At 34.1% G+C, this 21,921-nt stretch overlaps 1 protein-coding gene across 6 annotated transcripts in view; it reads left to right on the forward strand.

The window, feature by feature from the left end:
* Positions 1-21,503, forward strand: part of anxa11a (annexin A11a) — a 46,708-nt gene extending 25,205 nt beyond the window's left edge. For 2 of the 6 annotated variants that reach the window (NM_181765.2, NM_183410.2), the window contains exons 6-15: positions 1,637-1,731; positions 2,930-3,043; positions 6,106-6,196; positions 6,350-6,429; positions 8,183-8,239; positions 8,358-8,451; positions 16,114-16,209; positions 18,069-18,127; positions 20,572-20,694; positions 20,774-21,503. In NM_181765.2, the coding sequence (NP_861430.2) occupies positions 1,637-1,731; positions 2,930-3,043; positions 6,106-6,196; positions 6,350-6,429; positions 8,183-8,239; positions 8,358-8,451; positions 16,114-16,209; positions 18,069-18,127; positions 20,572-20,694; positions 20,774-20,833 (869 nt within the window). In that variant the 3' untranslated portion in view covers positions 20,834-21,503. Of the gene's footprint in view, positions 1-1,636; positions 2,133-2,286; positions 4,555-6,105; positions 6,197-6,349; positions 6,430-8,182; positions 8,240-8,357; positions 8,452-13,183; positions 15,849-16,113; positions 16,210-18,068; positions 18,128-20,571; positions 20,695-20,773 lie in introns of those variants that run through there. The other 4 variants (XM_073919394.1, XR_012388460.1, XR_012388459.1 and 1 more) reach the window with 4 other exon arrangements.
* The last annotated feature ends 418 nt before the right edge of the window (positions 21,504-21,921 follow it).

Consider the following 21,921-nt stretch of genomic DNA (forward strand, 5'->3'; position numbering starts at 1 on the left):
AGACCCTTAGCATGTTTCAAAAACGGTCATACGCATCCCAATGTCTTGCAAAGTGAACTGTCAGATAACATTACAAAAACTTTCCTATGGTTGATAATGAGCTTAAAGACTGCTGTTGTGTGCATCTTCACCTCAAATGCAACCTATTCTATTGCCTAATATGACCTATAATCATATATATATATATATAGCAGTATGCATTTTTTTTATAGTTTCAATTTATGCATTAAAAATCTGCTGCTATATTTGCACATGACTTTGAAATTATGGATAGCCCACTGTAGCGAGGTGATGACGCACACACACAACACACACAACTATCTCTAGTGATGGTCTGTTTTTAAAAGACACAGGATGCTTATCAGGGTGTTTGTTCAGCATGCTTCCTTTCAGATAACAGTAACTGTTCATTTTTATTTTAAAATACTATGACTTGAAATGTGCGTAACGAACAACTGTATTAATGCCTCCCTCACTTGAAGTGATTTGTGGTCAAACTTTGGGAAGTGGAAGTATTATGGTTTTAACAATATTAAAACTTTCTTTTCAGAAAAGTGTTCAGTAAAGCAACCTAATGCTAGCATGTTATGTCAAAATAAAGGTTGTTTAATTTAAAACATGCTTACAAAAAATAAATATATAGCCTGTAACCGGTTCTTATATGAGAAATATGTTGTCTTAATGAGGAAAATATGCCTTAACAAAATCCTGTTATAACAAAAAAAATACCTTTTATCAAATATTAAGTGGAAAAAAATAATAGCTCATAGTAGGCTAGCAGGTCAGCATTGCATCACCGTAAATAAGTTGGCCTATCTGGTTTTGGAATATAAAAAAACAAGCCTTTTTTCTTTTTTTCTGATGATTTTATTTTTTTTATTCGAAATAAAAAATGAAAATCAAATCATATTTGAATTTTGCTTTTTCGTTTTTCACCATGAAAAAGAAAAACGCCTCGTATTTCAATATTCGTTTTTGAATTTGAAAAAGAAAATCAAAAAACAGCAATATCCATTTCTAAAATGAAAACCCAATGGCCAAAAGATAAACCACCCAGTTTCCTGAGGTGCCAGGCAAAAGTATAAATCCAGCTTTACGGCCAATGATCAGAGGTTGAAAAAGGCCTGCACTGCACCACACAGGCGCGCGATGACAAAAAAAAAAATCAGTTGAATCAATAAGGCGTTTAAATTGCGCAATAACAAGAAATATTATAAATTGCGTCACAAAAAACATTAGGTCATTAGGTCATGACTCATGCCACATCAGATTTCTTAAAAGCAAGCAGTTTAAAATGCAAAAAACAATGTTGTCTTCAGTTAGAATTACTACTTATTTGTTTAAATAAAGCGTCAAATAATTTTTTTTCCCGAGTTCTATACTGAGTCTTTACTGCATTTCTTAGAAAGTAGTTTCAGTCATTTACCCTTGAGCGTAAAAGGTTTTCTATTCTATCTTCATTGGATGTTTATCTATTATTCATCTTAGATTCTTTGTTCATGGATGTTTAGATTCTGAGTGCTTTTTTATCATGACATTGAATACAATATGAGCTTTCCCAGAAAATGACTCGAATGGTGGCTTTCTATATGTGCTGCTGCTTCTAAACAGGCTGCTAATGTACATGTTTCAACAGGCACTGATGAACAAGCCATCATTAATTTGCTTGGAAGTCGCTCCAACAAGCAGCGTGTACCTCTCTTGGTGTCATACAAGACTGCATATGGAAAGGTAATTAAGCGCTTTTAGGTATTTGCTATTCAACAGATGCAACACCTCTCCAGGGTTTATTTCAGATGGCGGACAGTCTTTTTTGACAGATGTGAACCATGATATGCTACTTACTATTATGTAATGAGAGACAGGTGGTTTTAGTGGAAGAGACTTTTCATAAAAGCAATTGATTGAACACATTTTTATGTTTGCACCCAAGTGCAAGACGAGGCATCGTTTTTGATTCATTTTCCCCAAAGAGGACGACTAAGAGATAATAAATATGCAGCTAAGCTTGGTTTTATTTTTATTTTTTTACCACACACTCTTTACAATAAGGCTTCATTAGTTAATATATTTACTACTATGAACTGAAAATGAAAAATACGTGTAGAGCAGGGGTGTCGACTCCAAACTCGGTCCTAGAGGGCCGGTGTCCTGCAAAGTTTAGCTCCAACTTGCTTCAACACACCTCCCTGAAAGTTTCTATACACTTAGAATGAGCTTGATTAGCTGGTTCAGTTGTGTTTAATTGGGGTTGGAACTAAAATATGCAGGACACCGGCCCTCCAGGACCAAGTTTGGACACCCCTGATGTAGAGTATTAATTATAGTATAATTATAACATGTACCAATGCTTCGCTATTATCCAAACTTGTGCTTGTTAAAATTAGTTTATTAACTCCTTACATTTATATAGCGCTTTTCTAGACACTTAAATAGGATGACGCGACGGCAGCCATATTGCGTCACACCAGCTGATTGGTGGAGAGGAGACAGAGTGATGAAGCCAATTATGATATGAGGATGGTTAGGAGGCCATGAAGGACAGGTGCCAGTGGGCAAATTTGGCCAGGGTTCTCGGTTAAACCCCTACTCTTTTTCGAAGGACATCCTGTCCCCTTCACTATACTGGGGCGCAGGTTGGGTGCCCCCTGTTGGCCTTACTAACACAACTTCCGGCAGCAACCTAGCTTTCCCATATGATCTCCCATCCAGGTATTAACCGCACACATCCCTGCTTAGCTTCAGTGGGAGACAATGTGAGAATTGCAGAGAGCTAGCTACGGCGAAAAGTTCTTACAAACTAACAATGATTGACTTTATTTTCAATAACATTAACAAATGTAAACAAATACTGTATTAGATGTGTTTTTCATGTTCATAAATACATTGTTCATGATTTTAAAGACCAGAATCCTTCTCTTCTTTGCAGGACTTGATTAAAGATCTAAAGTCTGAGCTTTCAGGGAACTTTGAGAAATTGGTGTTGGCCATGTTGAAGACTCCATCTCAGTATGATGCATATGAGCTTAAAGAGGCCATCAAGGTTTGTCAAAGAGCTTATGTGTTATGTAAGATTATGTATTCGGTTAATAATTGTCCAACTTGGCACCCTCACATAGATAAGTCATTGATAAGTTATTCAAATATGCTGATATGCTGCTCAAGAAACATTTATTATGAATGCAAAATAGAGTTGTTGTTTTTTTAAACTGTGACAACTTTCTTGAACAAAATAATTTCTTGATGAACTAAAAACAGTTTTAAATGAAAATCATTTGTAAAATCAGACTGTTATTTAACTTTTACTTTTAATTAGTAATACACATAATCAAAGGTGCAGTAGGTGATTTGTCTTTAGAAACTATTTTTGTTGTTAATTTTGCTGGTTAAAAGTCTTTTTACATTCCAATAGTAATGATTAAAGTAAACGATTTAAATGTATTTATATGTATTTTTATATTCTAAGAAATAAGACAAAAAAAATTTCAACCAATTAAAATATGTCGTGCCAACAATTCCCATAATTCTGATAAGCAGCACAAACTGTAGATATGTACATCTGCGCAGTCGTTCATGCAGATCCGCCGTTTGTGCGTGCACGTGCACTGCATTCATGTGCACATGAGAGAAAAATAAATGCTGAATCAAAACTTTTAAAAATTCTAAATCCATTTTGGAGTTACTTTTGCACACTAGAGGAAGGATCACACCATGGCTGAAGTATTTCTTTTAGATAGGTAATATTCTGTTTTAAAATTATATTAATCATGCAAAGCTTATGTAGATTTGGTTGTTTTACGAGTGTTCAGCCACTGAAATCTTTCTGCAAAAGAATAATGTGAGTATTTTCAATCTCATAAGGTTCCTTTTACAGCAGGGGTCTCAAACTGCCGGCCCAAGGCCATTTGCAGCCCTCGCTCTTCCTCCCTTTGGCCCGCAACTGACTTCAATATATAACGATATTCGGCGCACCAGAATATATATTTTTAAATCACGATCATTGTTGTGCAGTCACATATAACCACTTGTGGTTTTGATCTCCCACCTTCTGGACATTTAAAGTATTGTGCTATTTTACTTTCAGTTTCTCTCAGTATGCATAGACGAGAGTAACGCACATGCAGATTATTTCTAGGGACTGATTTAAACATTGAACTATATGTCCTTAAGTGCTCTATTTTCACTAAAGCTCTATTTTTATTTTCAAGGGTCATTTGATTGTAATCAGTTTTATATCACCTGCATTTTGTTGTACAAACATCTCATTGTTGCTAACAAGTTATGATGGTGGTGTAAATATATTACGATTTGTATAAAAAATGTGCATTAGTAAAGTTTTACTGCTGGCTGATTTAAACATGTTAAAGTAAATGTGATTGTGAATATATACATACTCTCCTTGAGGCTGTTAAACTTTAGGTTTAGTGTAGATTAATAATGTAGATTTTTTATTTAGTTTAACCACAAAACGTAGGCAAATAGTGTTATTCCACCTAGCCTGCTTTACTGAGGGTGAAGTTGGTTTTATATTCACATTGTTTAATTTTTGGGGTGGTGCAGAAAGTAGTGCTGTCGCCTCACAGCAAGAAGGTTGCTGGTTCGAGCCTCGGCTCAGTTGGCGTTTCTGTGTGGAGTTTGCACGTTCTTTCTGCGTTCGCGTGGGTTTCCTCCGGGTGCTCCGTTTTCCCCTACAGTCCAAAGACATGCAGTACAGGAGAATTGGGTAGGCTAAATTGTCCGTAGTATATGACTGTGTGTGTGAATGGGTGTGTGAATGTTTCCCAGAGATTGGTTGCAGGTGAAAGGGCATCCGCTGCATAAAAACGTGCTGGATAGGTTGGCGGTTCATTCCGCTGTGGCGACCCCGGATTATTAAAGGGACTAAGCCGACAAGAAAATGAATGAATGAATGAATTAATTAATTAATGTTTCATTTTTGAACAATGACAACTTGTGATGCACTCCCTTTATTGTTTACCATGCTACTTTGAATATTTAGTCTGAAATAGAATATATGTATGGCTAAGTAATAAGTGTAATTCCTGCACCTCGCTGCCCAACCACTAAGCATACAGTAGTGGCTTTAGGACAAATGAGAGAGCGCATGAGAGCGTAAGACCAGCGATCCTTGCATGCATGAATATTACACATTATGACAAGTTTTGCTTGCTTCACAAATGAAAACGTGCTAGAAATAATACTGTTTTTTGTTCCGAATTGTAGTATTATAAAGTATTATAAAGTTTTCTAACTGGCGAATGACATGATCTAGTGGGTTGTCTACTGTCATACTTAATGTGCGCATTCGTGATTTCAGGAGGCGTGGCTTTGGACGACGGGGGGGGCTGTTTTTTCTTAGATATTATGCTAACGGATAGCATTTTGACAGATCATCTACTGTACCTATATCTGTATCTAATGTACTAGTACATTTTATTTATTTAGATATTTTACAAATTTATTTGAAAGCTATTTAAACATTTCAGGATTGGGACATAAGAAGCATTTTAGTCAGAAATTCCTTTATAAAATAGTTCCTGAAGTTATTAAAAATGTGCTTTTTTTAAATTTTCCTATCTCAAAACATTTCTTAGATCGAATTTAGTTTATGAATATGTATATGCGCTGTGATTCACTTGAACTTAAATGCATAACTGAAGCATTATGTTATTACATTTTGTTTTGTGAATATAAAGTAACTTTCAAAACTTTGACAATTGTCAGATTTACTTATTAACAACAAGTGGCATCATAAAATATTTTTAAATATGACTTTATAGTGTGACGATTTGGTTTGTACAAATAGACCCAAAATAAAACAAGACAAATTTCGAATGCATTATGGAGGTTAAATGGTGTAAATTCATAAAAAAATGTAAATAGGTTGAATGCATATTAAAGCAAATAGTATTAGTTGTATAACATAAAAAACATGCTTTACCAAAACACAAGCACAAAATGAGAATGTTTGAAGAATGTCCCTGCAGCTATTTGCCATGCAACAATTAACATTTAGAGTGAACCGTTTCTTTAAGGTGCACAGATAATAGAATCTCTGATTAGATGTTTTGATATCCCATTAATAATGTGCTGATTATTTGACAGGGAGCAGGGACAGATGAGGCCTGTCTGATTGAAATCTTGGCCTCGCGCTCTAATGCTGAGATCCGAGAAATCAATCAAGTTTTCAAAGCTGGTGCGTACTTGACTCATATTGCTTAATTCCTTCCTTCTGCAATTACAGATTTGATTACTTCCCAATCAAGCGTCTGCTACATGTCAAACCTGCTTTAATACGAAGCTCTACAGTAAAATGTGGTGATTGATAACACTCAGTGTTTTGTTTTAGAGAATAAGAAGTCACTGGAAGATGCCATCAGTGGAGACACCTCTGGACATTTCCGCAGACTTTTGGTCTCTCTTGCTCAGGTACAGTTGCTGTATTTCTTAATTTATGGATTTAATAAAAATCAAAACAAACTCATAGACACGACCGGCTTTTATATGCAAGATCTGAAGTAGTCATTTATTTGATGAAGGGGGATGAAAAAAATCTCTTGAGTATTTGATTAGATTGTTTTTATTATTATTTATTAAAATTTATTTTACAGTTTCTGACATAGCTTTATTATTATAATTATTATTATCAGTAGTAGTAGTATTAGTATTATTTTTAGTCGCCGTTGTTGTCGTAGTAGTCGTCGTCACAGCCGTTGTAGTAGTAGTCTTAGTCATAGTAGTACTAAAAGCAGTCGTTGTCATGGTCGTAGTCATAGTAGTAATCGTATTAGTATTGGTCGTTGTAGTAGTAGTCGTCGTTGTCATAGATGTAGTAGTCGTCATCATAGCAGTAGTCATAGTGGTAGAGGTTATAAAAGTAGTATTAGTAATAGCATTAGTCGTCGTAGTTGTCGTATTAGTAGTAGTTGTAGTAGTAATACTAGTACTAGTCGTAGTAGGCGTTGTCGTTCGAGTCGTTGTAGTAATAGTCTTAGTCATAGTCGAACTAGTAGTGGTCGTCATTATGGTAGTAAAGTAGCCGTCGTATTCGTAATGGTCTTTGTCATAGTAGTAGTAGTTGTCGTAGTCATGTTAATCATTATCATGATAGCCGTTGTAGTAGTTGTCATTGTAGTAGTAGTCATAGTGGTAGAGACAGTAATAGTAGTAGTATTACTAATAGCATTAGTGGTCGTTGTCGTATTGGTAGTAGTGGTAATCGTCCTCATCGTAGTAGTAGTCGTCGGCGTAGTAGTCATGGTAGAGGTAGTAGTAGTAGTAGAAGTCTTTGTTGTCGTAGTTCTCATTGTAGTCGTTGTCATTAAACATGTACATGTTACACAGTGCACAAATACACAGACTTTTTACAAGTACTCAAATTAGTAGCACCATTGCATTATACATGGCACTAAGAGTATTAAGATGGTAAATACAATCAAAAGATGGTAAATAAAGTAAATAAAGAAATTAAACACCACACCACTTAAACTTAAAACAATAGCTTTAGAAGAAATATAAAAAAATACAAAAGGTGACAGAATTAACCTGCCACCATTTCAGGGAGAATGAAGTAAAAAAAAAAGAAAACAAAAGTGAGACATTAATAAACTTTTTCATATCCTACATAGTTATTTTGTTAAAGGATCCCATTGCTCATCAAACACACTCATTCTTAGCCTACATGTATGCATTGTATTTTCCATCCCATAGATTTTCTTCACTGTTCTTAACCAACCCTCTAAAGTGGTGGCCTTCTCTGGAGCCATTAAATTGTAACATTAATCAGTAATGGCATTAATATGAAATCACTTGTTTATTTTAATAGAATATCCTTTTTTAAAATGATACCTGGCAGAAAGTGTGTTAATGGGCAAAAAATGTACAAAGCAAATGTTATGTAATTGTTATTATTACTATTTATTTATTTATTTATTTTATGTAAATGTTCTGCATATTTTATATTCTTACTATTTTTAAGGCAAAATTGGTGAAGTTTTCCAAATATTTTATTTTAATTAAAATTCTATTGTTTGCATGACTGTTTTTGATATGAATATAGACAATGTTGTAGTTAGGGCTTTAAATATTAATAAAATAAATAAAAACTTCATAAACGAAAACTGAAAGCTTCAATCATCAGTGAGAGAAATGACAAAGTCATATTAGTATTTCTTTCTTAAAGGGTAACCGTGATGAGAGTGAGAATGTGGACATATCAATAGCCAAAACGGATGCTCAGGTAATTATTCAATATATTTAATATATTTATTTATTTATTTATTTCATTTTTTTATTTTTTAAATCAGTAATTTTTATTCTTTGAAGACTCTTTTCTAAGCTGTATTTGTGTTCTGCAGGCTCTGTATCAAGCTGGGGAAAATAAACTTGGCACAGATGAGTCGAAGTTCAATGCCATCCTGTGTGCCCGGAGCAAAGCTCACCTCAGAGCAGGTACATCATTTGCTGGAATTATCTTATTCTTTTATCAAGTCAAAGTTCCTTGTTGATTGGCTAGTTCACTCAATAGCTACCCAGACAGATTTTGTGTTTCTAGGAAGATTGCAAGTAGAACTCCTACACGTAAAACAATTACTTTAGCTGCTTGTTCAAAATACATGTTTAATATGAATTGAACCAACACTATTCTTGAGTTTTTGTTTGTAAAACTTAATTATTTTATGTTCAATCCACTTAAATTTGTGAAAACGATTAAGGCCGTACTCACAGTATGTACAGTTGCCTCGAACCGGGCCAAAGCACGCTTGTCCCTCCTCCCGTCTCCCCGACGGCCCACACTCACATTTTAGTTGGGCCTGGGCACGCTTACGTCATCGATGCTGCGCTGTACAGTAAGCACTCTCGCTCAACACAGTGGAGACTTCTCTAGATATATGGTTTCAGTCGATTGATATGCAGTGACATGCAGTCAAATATTTCGCCAAACAGTCCTTAGGGATTCGGTGACAGGCTGTCAATTATTTCGCCGAACATTTTAGCCACATAAACAATCATAAAGCCCTCATGCTGCAGGAGTTAGGAGGTTTGCTGAAGGTGCGCAGCTGTCGTGCAGTGAGGGGTTTGCGTATTTAATAAACTACGGTAGTTTGCGTTCATTGAACAGTAAGAATGATTAATAAATTCATATAAAACAGTCCCTTAAAAGTCACGTCTCACTTTCAGTTTCGGGCTTTGGCACGTTTTGCACTAACACTACAAGCGTACTGCGCCAAAGCACTCACACTTCTCAAACGATCCGGGAAACGGGCCTGGGCACGGTTCAGATAGCAAAGTGTGAGTACGCCCTAAGTAAACTTAATCGATTTGTGTTGGGACAATACGAAGGAATTGTGTGGAGTGTATTTACGTATTAATGCCCGCCTGTCCACTTTTTAAGCTGGTACCATTCATTTTTCCCCAAAATACTCTTCAGTAAAGCATTATTATAAGCAATAAACCCAACCAGCCAGAACAAGGTGAAACACAATATTGATTTAAAGCGAAGACATTTAAAGCGAAGACAAAAAAAAATGTCAGCACAACTTTGCTAATTGGATGAGTTGATTGATATTTTTTCTGATATTATTGATTTTATCACTAAAGAAGTGAGGGAATTACATATACACGTTTTCAATTATAAACGCATTATTTACGCCTAGCGCACATTTTTTATTGCTGCAGCGTCTTCGACAGTGTTTAGAAAAGCTATAGACTCATATTAGCTTAGAAATGTTGATGTTATTTTTTAGTATAGATGTACTAAAAACAACTTTTGAAAATGCAGGTTTAGCTATTCACAGTAGCTCTCTGTTTGGTCTTTTAGGCCGTTTACACTAATATATTTTAGTTTTTAAACGCACAAGATTTGCTACGGTTACGCCATTCGTCCACACTACGCCAGAGTTTTCAAGCACCCAAAACGGAGCATTTTGAAAATGCTGGAGAGGCTGTTTTTTCATTTAAAATGCTGCTGCTCCGTCTCAGTGTGGATGGGGGAAAACGGAGATATCTGAAAACCTGATTGGAGCTTTTTTTTCAATATTAAGTAGCCTATGCACAGTTCAGTCTTGCATCCTCTCCTTTTAAGTTCCGAACTTCTCAAGTTTTAATTTACACTTTATTAACTTAATTTAAGTTTATTAACTTAACAGACACCAAAAATGGTAAGGCGTTGTGTAGCTGCATATTTATATAAATGTGTCATCTTCCTTGTATGTGTATTTATAACCTAATAGGGCCTATAAAATAACAGCTTCCTTTCATTTTCATTGAAAATATGAAACATACCCTCTCTTTTGCTGAATAACAGTTTTAAAAATAAATAATGGCCGATATAAAAGTACAACGTACAATATGTTTACACAATATAGGAAATGAAATGAATTAAATATCACGTTTACAGCGGTGTAGTTTAGACGGAGAATTGTTCAAAACTGCTAACTGAAACATCAGTGTGGACGCAGATCATTTTCATTCTAAAGCGCAGTTTTAAAACTAATACGTTTTAGTGTAAACAGGGCCTTAGACTGCTGCTTATTTTTCCAATTCGTCAATGATTGTATAACTATTAGACAACCATTAACATGTATAAATCCCGGCAAAATACATACATTGCCAGTGAGCATAATTGTGTAGCTTTTAATAAAATGCAATAAAAATGCCAGTATAAATGAGGAGCTTTTTCTGTAAATGCATTAGTGTGTTGGTGTTGTTTCTATTTTACATAATGTACTTGTATAGTGTGTCTTAGGTTATGAGTATAGCTAACTATTTATAGTAGATGGATAGTTAGGTTACTGCTCCAGTATTTTAGTTATGTGTAGGTTTAAAAATTTCTCTTATGTCCAATGTTTACATTTATGTTTATTTATATTTATGATGTTTATTTATGTAGCACCATGGTTCTGCAAGAAACGACATTGCATTTCATTTTAAGTCCACACTTGTAGCAGAATGACAATGAATCTCAACTTGACTTAAATGACATCTTGCAGAAAGGTTCAATGGGAACCCTAGTAGAGGGATTATCATTATCTCTACTTTAGTAAAGAGAGTGAGATGAGTGTTTATAAGGCTTAAATAGAATGTCTGGCGATGTCTTCTTTTACATTGAAAGTATGAAGACTGACTTTATATTCTATAAATGTCATAATGTTTTGTTAATATTTTGTTCTGCTGTTAGGTCTCTAAAATTGGTTTTTGTTTATTAGTGACTTCAACATAATTTCTAATGTTTTGAGTTAAACAAATCAAAGAAATAAATCAACTCTCTGCTGACATGCTTTGTGTTAGTGATATGACCTCCTTGCACACTAGTGTTGTCATTTATGCATCACTTTCTGACAGAGACAGGAGTGATAAGTATATAAAAATATGCCGAAAGTCCACTATTATGCTGTTAAAAATAAGTTTAATCAACATTATTAGATGGGTTTAACAAAAGCATACAATCTGTTAACAACCCCCAGAGTTTATAACAGAGTTTGCTTTTAATGATTTATCAGCTATTGCTAAAAATCTGTTTTCCTATTGAGCAAATGGAAGGAGTTTTGTCTTCAGAACTGTTGGACTCTCTGATGAATGACATAATTACAAACAATTAGTTATATACAACTACCCATTTTAATTTGTAGATTATTAGTTCATTCATTTTCATTTGGCTTAGTCCCTGATTTGTCAGGGGTCACCACAGCAGAATGAACCGCAGACATATCTAGCATATGTTTTATGCAGCGGATGCCCTTCCAGCCTCAACACAGTACTGAGAAACACCCATATACCATATACTCTCACATTCAAACACCACAGGCAATTTAGTTCATCCAATTTACTTACAGTGCGTGGCTGTTTCTCAATTCCAAGAAAGCAGAGAACGTACTTGCGTTCTTCTAGAGACCGGTCTTGCCAGGTGTCCTCAAAGGACGAACTCTGAAAACCACAAGAACAGAGAATGCGCCCTCTGAGGAATGAGATGCTGCGTTCTTCCTGATGGTCACATGACCTCAGGGCCGGAGTGGGACACCTTTTCAGCATTGGAGTTTCAAGCCTCAGACCGGCCCACCTCAGTTCACGACTGACTATATTAAAATAAGGTCATTTCCAAATCAGTTTCTAATTACACTATCACGTCTTTTTTTGAGAAAACAGCTGCTTTAGAACTTTAAATGTTCAACAACCCTAACAGTATTATATGTCTGAACAATAAAAATGAAAACAATAAGTTACTCTAACGAGTATCGAACCCGGGTCCGCGGCGTCACAATCTAACGTGCTAACCGCTGGACCACAATAGCTGTGTCCAGAAAGGAGACACAACTGATAATTTATAATCATTAAAATAGATGAAAAGGGAAGAGTTGCGGTAAAATAATGAATAAAAAGGATGTGGTCAAGTACATAAATAAATTTAAAAAGTGTAACTGCTGAGAGCAACAGATTCTGTAGCTAGGGACACCGGCCCTCGAGGCCAAAAAACGGACCGGCCCACCGGGAATTCTCCCGGTCCTCCCGATTAGCCAATCCGGGCCTGCATGACCTTCACGGGTTTTAAATGGAAAATGATTTAAACATTACAGCATTCATACAACGATTTACTGTTTTTCCCCTTTTCAAAATATATACTATGCTTAAAAATATTATAAATATAGGTTGCACAATATAAGTAAAACAGATTTTAATACGAATTTCAGCAAACACCCTTAATGTGTTTATTCCTTTATTAAGATGTTCATGGTAATGTTTATATTCACCATCCGTTTCATTTAGGGAACTCCTGAGATTAATAAGTTATATCTCTGAACTTAAATAATAAATCTAAATAAAATGCAGCGCTTCCCATCTCCTGTCGCATTGACATCTGGGACTTCTAGAGCGAGATCAGTGCTCAAGTCTGCATCGGTGCATCCTTCATATCAAGAACACATCTGGGAAGTTTCATGCGTCCTCTGTTCTTGCGGTCTTGAGTATTGGAACTGAACTTTGGCAGCTGATGATGATGTTACACGAGAACACGAGGATGCAAGACCGCTAAAGAACGCATATTGAGAAACAGCCAGTGCATGTCTTTGGACTGCGGGGGGAACCGGAGCACCCAGAGGAAACCCACATGAACATGGACATGCAAACTCCACACAAAAATGCCAACTGACCCAGCAGGGTTTCAAACCAGCAACCTTCTTGCTGTGAGGTGACAGTGCTAACCACTAAGCCACTGTGCCACCCAGTTGTAGATTTTATCAATATAAGTATTAGATTTTAAGTCTCTTGCAGTGTGCTAACATCATAGCAAGACTCAAATCCATAATCTCTGGTGCTTGGTATGATTGAAAAGGACACCATTATAAAGCTAAAGTAATGAGAATAGATGCATTGTTGATAAAAACAAGCATTAAATAATATCTCTGCTGTGCCAACTTTTGCTTGTGATTGATCTTTGGGGTTGAGCACCATCATTGAGCTTTTTTGTGTGCTGAATTTGCGATATTTATTTGCGAGATTTGAGTCCATTTTTAACAAACGCATATGCCGTTGATTTATAACCTCAGCATTCACAGATGATTCGGCAGACTGAAGTTATTGTGACAATCGGTTCTGCTTTGAAGAAATCGAATGCAGTTTTTACTTCTGGGTAAATTCTAAAGGTTGAAATCTCCTAATCTGTTTGTCAGGATTACTGTACTATAGCATATACTGAATCAGAAATAATAATGTATTTTCACACCTTGACTAAAATTAGTCTAAAGTAGTGTATTTTTTAATCTGGTCCACCTAATGAGGAGGGGGAAACGATAAATTATTATTGAAATTTCCATCCATCATCTTGTATGTAGTGAATTCTATGTTTGTTTCTCTACAAGTGCTCACCTACAGCTTCTGTTTACTGTCAAGTTAGTTAATGAAGCTTTAGAGAGCGTAATAATGGGAAATCCTTGTATTGCCTTGCAGTCAACTGACTTATTATGACTCATAACTGCACAGTGTTTTGAGTGGAAACACTGGAATATTCCCTTCAGCTTACTCACTATGTCATTTTCCATAGGAAAGACATAAGTAATTTCTGGTCTTTCATTTGAGACATTCATGTGCTGGAAAATGGCTATTTGTTGGGTTAAAATGAAACAAACGGATCTGTTGAGAAGTTCCTCAATTGAGCTGTTCAGTTGCTTGATGAAATAGTATTTTTAATTCTTTAAACTATGTTTGTAATATTATCATGTTATTCTTAACACGCCATGCATGAAATGATCTTTGTCAAAAAAAAAAAAGTATGAATTTGTACATTGTTATAGTACAAACTGTACAGTCACATCTACTGTAGTCTTACTTGTGTGTAAGAAGAAAACCAGATTCAGTCATTGGGCTCTATTTTAATGATCTAGGTGCAAAGGCTGAAGCGCATGACGCAAAAGCATTAAGGACATGTCTGAAACCACTTTTACTGTTTTAAGGATGGAAAAATACACTTTGCGCACCGCGCTTGATCTAACAGGGTTGTGCTTATTCTCTTAATAAGGTATGAGTGTGTTTTGAGCATAACGTGCATTAAACCAATCAGAATCATCTCTCATTTCCTTTAAGAGTCAGTTGTGTTGTGCCATGGTGCAATTGTTATTTAGATGGCAGACTTTGTATGTGGAAAAACTGAACGCTTTGTTATCGAGAAAACGGTTAAACAAACCATCTGCAACATGAATATAAAGAATGAGCCCCCTCCATTCGGCCTCTTTACTTTCTCTTTAGTTTATTTTTATAGTTTACTTTACTCCTTTATCTTCATGGATTAGGAAATGGTGTTGTATGCACTCCATTGAAGACATTCATTAGCCTACACATATAATTTAGTTTGTGAAGCGCAAAGATTCGTTTCAAAACTATTTCTAAATTCAGTTCTAATTTCCAGCTAATGAATAAATGAATAATAAAGTGTGGTCAAAACTGGGTTATTTTCAAACACGCGTCCTGATCTTATGCTCCACATGTTGATGCATACGTCTCCAAAACCCGACAGGTAGACAATTTGAAACTTGTTTTCATTAAAACAAATTTAAATATGCATATAATAAATAATACTGCTTATAATATTAACATTAAACAAATGTAAATTGTCATAAATAAACTAAAAAAAGCCCCTGACATGAAGAAGACATGGAGGTAATGGTTTTTATGAAGAAAATAATAATTTTTGTAACATTGTAATCCTTTAATTTTTTTCATTATGTAAAGATATGTGTGTACTGCTGAACATCATGTGTGTATTAAGCAATATGTAAGCATTGTTTTAAGGACAATATGTAAGGACTTTAGACCAGCTTTCAGTTGGTCAATGGTGCAGTCTATTTCAGTTTCTCAAAATAGCAACACACCAACAAATGTGCCTTAACAGACCTCCTTTTTAGACTAGAACACCCATGAGTCCACAAAGTGGTGCAACTGGATTTGCTATTTAAACAACGTGGTGTGAAATGTAAAAAAAAATGGGTTGTGCTGATCTGAAAATAGCAATAAATTACACCAATTAAGTCTTGCACCTTATTGCGCCAGGTGCATGTTAGGGTTTATTCTCTTCTATGCCAAATATTGTTTAGTTGTATAATATGTGTAATTTATGTATTGGTATTTTACTGCATCTGTCATTATTGGTACCTCAGCAACAAATATGTTTTTACCTTTGTTTTATTTAACTAGACAACCAAGACATTTAGAAAATATATTAAATGAATTGTTTTTTATAAAAAAAAAATAAAAAATTCCAGCCAAAATAAAACAAACTAAACTTTACTGGAGGAAAAAATATAATAGGAATTACTGTGAAAAATTCCTTGCTCTGTTAAACATCAATTGGGAAATATTTGAAAAAGAAAAGAAAATCACAGGAGGGCCAATAAGGGACTTCAACTGTCTAAACCTTTTTGTAATAGCACAGTATTTATTAATAAATGGTTGGCTAGTTTTCTATTCTGAACATGTAGCCATCGGCAGCAGTTTAATGAACATTATACCGTTGTTGCTTTGTAATTAAAACTATTGATTGTGTTTAGAGTTCACTAGTGCTGCTGATGTGAGTTTTTGCTAAAATGCCAGTTGTATGAAGACTTATTGTGTCTGTATTTCTGGCAGTGTTTAATGAGTACCAGCACATGTGTGGCAGAGACATTGAAAAGAGCATTGAGAGGGAGATGTCTGGAGATCTGGAGAGCGGCATGCTGGCTGTCGGTGAGTTTTCTCCTCTGCCATTTATAATCGTATTATTATATCTTGCCATTGCACACTCATAATTGTGTTTCTTAACTTGCTCTCCATCCTGCTGGCCACTTTAATGGTAAAGCTGTTGTAGGGTAACTATATGGGAATACATTTTTATCTCAGTGGAGTTAAGGAGGTTCATAACTGTGGATGCCTGTTTTCGCCCTGGAATAAAATGGATAATGACATTTGCATGCAATTAAAAGACAATTGCGAGTTTATTTCTCACAATTCAATGTTTTATTTTCAGTTATAAACTCATCATTGTGAGAAATAAAGTAAATAAAAGGGAGAATTGCAAGATGTGAGCGGGGAATTCTAAAAATGCAGTTGGGGAAATATATATATATATATATATATATATATATATATATATATATATATATATATATATATATATATATATATATATATATATTTTTTTTTTTTTTTTTTTTTAGAATTTTTTTTTTTTTTTTTTTTTTTATATATATTTTTAAGTACATTTGCAATATATAAACAGAAAATTCGAAAAAGAAAAAATGAGGATACTGAAAAAGGCAGAACTGCAAGATTTCATCATAGAATTTGAAAAAATAATTAATTAAAAAGCAGAATTAAGGCTGGGTGATTTAGCCTAAAATCTCGATTAATTAAATATTTTAAATCTAATATGATTAATGAACGATTGTTTTATTTGTTTATTTTATGTTTTTGCCCTCATAGTTCACTGAAAAGTTTTGAATAGTAAATATGCATATACATATTACAAGTGAGAGATTTTTTTAATGAAGGGTTCATTACTTAATTTTAAAATAATTGAAGTAAACACACACTATCTACTAGCTATGATTATTTATTGAACGCCAACCCTGAACAACTGATATTAAAACACACATCGCCTAAAAACACTGCTCTTCCTGCCACCCTCCGTCGTCACCACTACCAAACCGACCAATCAAAAAAAAAAGTAAATTATTTTAAGTTTTTGGGTAGTCTACAGAACAAACCATCATTATACAATAACTTGCCTAATTACCCTAACCTGACTAGTTAACCTAATTAACCTTTTTAAGCCTTTAAATGTCCCTTTTAGCTGTATAGATGTGTCTTGAAAAATATCTAGTCAAATATTATTTACTGTCATCATGGCAAAGATAAAATAAATCCGTTCTAAGAAATGAGTTATTAAAACTATTATGTTTAGAAATGTATTGAAAAAAAAACTTCTCTCCATTAAACCGATGTTGGGGAAAAAAATTAAGGGGGGCTAATAATTCTAATTGTATATTGCAATTTTTTAACTATCAAACAATTATAGGTTTCTATAGTTCTATTCTGAGTTTATTTTCCAATTTAGCATTAGAATTTACATTAATCTCACAATCCTGGTTTTGTATCTAAATTCTGAGTTTGTTTCTTGTTTGTTTTCTTTTTCAGAATTGCAGCTAGAATAAAGTCAGAATTGTAAATATATATGACCGCAAAAGCTTTATGTATTGTTTTTATACCATGGCGGGAACCAGACTTCCATATCTGTGTGTGTGTGTGTGTGTGTGTGTGTGTGTCATAAACAAAGTAGCTTACATACTGTACATGCTTGTTGTGTCCTATTGCATGACTTCATTTTAGTCATTGACGTGTTTATAAAGTGTGTTTAATGTGTTATTTCATTTCAGTCAGGTTTTCAATTTTAAATGACTTCCACTTTAGACGAATGCCTCCTCTGTGTTCATTCTGTTTGATTTTTTTCATTGAAGTTTCAAGATTCCTCTTGCTTGCTCTATTGTTCACAGCAGGCTGATTTGCATACGGTGAGTCTAAACATGTTTTTGTTTTTCTGCATGCAGTGAAATGCATCAAGAACACACCGGCCTACTTTGCTGAGAGACTCCACAAGGCCATGAAGGTAAGACTCATTCTTCTCAGCAATGAGCGGTACTGACTGCAGAATAACTAATCATGATTAATCATAACAAACAAGCCTGGCTTTAAAAGTCTTTTTTGTTCAGATATTGTATTGTAGAGCACAGGTTCTCAAACTGTATTGAAGGTATCAGAGTGCCCCCAGGTGGTATTTGAATAGAATGTTTCATTTATGTAGTTAAACTGAAAAATCGTAATAATAATGGATTCAAAGTAATATATATATATATATATCCAGGGCCATTTATATCAAAGTTGATATTTAGCTGTCATCGTTTTGTAACAATTGTTTTGTTACGAGGTGGGTGATTAGCACAATGCTCAACCCCTAACCTGTAGGACCAGGACATACACACATACACTAAAGACAATTTAGCCTACCAAATTCACCTCTACCGCATGTCTTTGGACTTGTGGGGGAAACAGGAGCACCTGTAAGAAACATGCAAACTCCACACAAAACTACCAACGGACCCAGTCGGGGCTTGAACCAGCGACCTTCTTGCTGTAAGGCGACAGTGCTACCCACTGCACCACCATGCCACCCGCTTATATATATATATATACTTATTTTGAAAAATGTAGTAATTGTTTATATTTTTTTCATTTCTGTTCAGTTATTTTTACATATTTAGATAAACAATTATAGTTGTTTTGTCATTTATTTTAATTAAAGTAAAATTTTACTTATATACAGTGTATGTCAGAATTATTAGCCCCCCTTTGAATTTTTTAGTTTTTTATTTTAAATATTAAATTAAGTTTAACAGCTTCAGGAAATTTTCACAGTATGTCTGATAATATTTCTGCTGGAGAAAGTCTCATTTGTTTTATTTTGGCAAGAATAAAAGCAGTTTTTAAAAAAGTTTTTAAGCCATTTTAAGGACAAACATTTTTGCCTCTTTAAGCTTTATATTTTTTTCGATAGTCTACAGAACAAACCATCGTTATACAATAATTTGCCTAATTAACCCAACCTGCCTAGTTAACCTAATTAGCCTAGTTAAGCCTTTAAATGTAACTTTCAGCTGTATGGAAGTGTCTTGAAAAATATATTGTAAAATATTATTTACTGTCATCATGGCAAAGATATAAGAAATCAGTTATTAGAAAATCTTCTCTACATTAAACAGAAATTGTGGGAAAAATTAAATGGGGGCTAATAATTCTGACTTCAACTGTATATATTATATTAACAATGGCGTGCACGATAAACGTGATTGGTGCGAGCTGGGGCACATCCGGTCAAGCTCCTCATCCGGGTTATGTCACGTAATTTGCGACAAAAGTGGGATGGTGATGTGGTGCTCTCCACTTGTAGCAAAACCATAGAGCAAAACATACAGCAAAATGGGAAAATGTAAGTTTAGTACTCCTGGTTGGAGAAAGACAAGTTTAAACATTGGCTGAAGCCTGTCGCTGAAAACAGCCGCATAATGTATTCTTATAATTTATTAAGTTTTTCTTCCGAACTTATCTGAGTTTTGTTGCATTGCATTCCTGTTTTTAAGTTAAAGGTTTGATACTGATTAGAAATTAAAGTGGTGATGATGTCTTAAAATATTCTGAAAAGGTCTTTAAAAAGTCTTAAAAAGCTGTTGAAACTGCCTTTAGAATATACCCTGATATATATATATATATAATATATTAGTAATAAATAATAATATATTTATCAATACTATTAATATATTTTTATTATTCATAATTTATAAAGTAATTTAGATTTTTTTTCTTAAATTATTTTATAATTATTACATTTTTTTATGTAATAATTAAGAAAAAAACTGATTTTATTTGAATTTCTTTTTTAATTACCAAAATTGTTTCAGTTGCACAGCCAATCTTTGAAAGTGTGAAATACATGTTGAAGTTTTGTACAAATTTCTCAAATACTGCGCTACATTTTGAGTGAATAAAATAATGTTAAGTAAATTGAAATAAAGGTTGGAAGCATTTATAAAATGTATAAAATAAAAATAAATGTATAAAAATAAATCAAGTATTTAAACATCTATGTCTTTTAATTCCAAATGTCCGTAGACATTATTAAAAATCTTGTTCAATCGCATTTGATTACTACTACGGTTGTTTATTCTTGACTATCAAAGAACAGCAATATTATGCAATACTAACATAGAATGTCACTTTAATCCCTTTTGTACTCCTAGAACTTGCTTAATTTGGAGAAAGGCTTGTGTTTTAAATATGGCCTGAGAAGTTTGAGCACTAATGCACTAGTCTCTATGCCATTTCAGATCCTTCATAGTCTCTATTTCAAAGGTTGCCACAGCAGAATGAATATGTTTTACGCAGCAGATGCCAAACACTGAGCCACCATGCTACCCATTTCAGACTAGAACATACTTTAAAAAAAATAAATAAAAACTCTGAATTTACGGAAAAACTGAAGCTGTTTTAATTCCACAGGGAGCAGGAACCAAGGACCGCACGTTGATCCGCATAATGGTGACCCGCTCTGAAGTCGACATGCTTGACATCCGTCAGGAGTACGCAAAGAACTACGGCAAATCTCTATACACAGCCATATCTGTGAGTACACACACAATTACCTATTATTTTTCAGAAATTATAATGCTAATCATAATAATCAAACTAATTGCATTTGCAGGGAGACACTTCAGGGGATTATAAGAAGTTGCTGCTGAAACTCTGCGGAGGAAGTGATTAAAGCCTGCAGATGTTCACAGGGCACCGTTTTCCACACTTCTTTTGCCTTACTTTCACCTGCACTCTTAATTTCATACCTGCATGTTGACCATATTAAATGCAACAGCACTTGTGTGCATATATATGGCACGTTACATTTCATACTGATTTATATATATATATATAAACTATAGCTATAAATATATACATGTGCCTTCTATGCTGAAAGCAGTGCTTAGCAAGTGATTGTTCATATTAGGAAAAAGTGCATGTATGTATTGGATGTTTGCTCTTTTTGCAAGTTCTTCACACAAAAAAAGTGGATTAAGTATTGTACACACATTTGAATGCCAAAAGTTTTAACACATTGTGTTTTAGGTTATATAAGCATAACAGGGAATAATGTGCCATAAATGTTAGGTTCAGTCATTATGTTTGGCTATAGGAAGATTTTTTAGTAAAGAAACATATTATTTACTACGTCTAATGCATAGTACACACTGTTTGTTGTCGTTTCTATTATGATTTTCAACCACCTCCCCTTGGAAGCAAAAAAAAGAGGTAATGATGGTGCTGTCTTTGTATGCGTGTATTTTTTCATTTGTTTACTCTGTACAAAGTCAAACACACATATATCAAATGTTAAGTAAATCCTCGCTGAATGAGATTATAACTCAAGCGTTCAATTCAAATTAAGTTGGTATTTCTTGAATCGCCCCCTTGGTACTACCAGCGCTGACTGCTGAAGCTAATTCAACTGTGACCTCAAAACACCCTGATAAATATTAATATCAACATGCATATAATTATTCCTGCTAGATCAGGCATGACTCACAGTATTACAATCCACAAAATAAAGATAGGAGGCTTCATATTTAATATAACAATACATGGGGAAAATAAAAAATGTGATTATAATCGTAATTACATTTGCAAATCACAAACCTCAATAAAATAGCATGGTGGGGGGAAAACAAATTATATATATATATATATATATATATATATATATATATATATATATATATATATATATATATATATATATATATATATATATATATATATATATATATATATATATGCTCAGTGCTAATTTAATGTTCTAAA

This window comes from Danio rerio, chromosome 13 (genome assembly GCF_049306965.1).
Source record: "Danio rerio strain Tuebingen ecotype United States chromosome 13, GRCz12tu, whole genome shotgun sequence".
In the NCBI taxonomy this organism is placed as follows: Eukaryota; Metazoa; Chordata; class Actinopteri; order Cypriniformes; family Danionidae; genus Danio; species Danio rerio.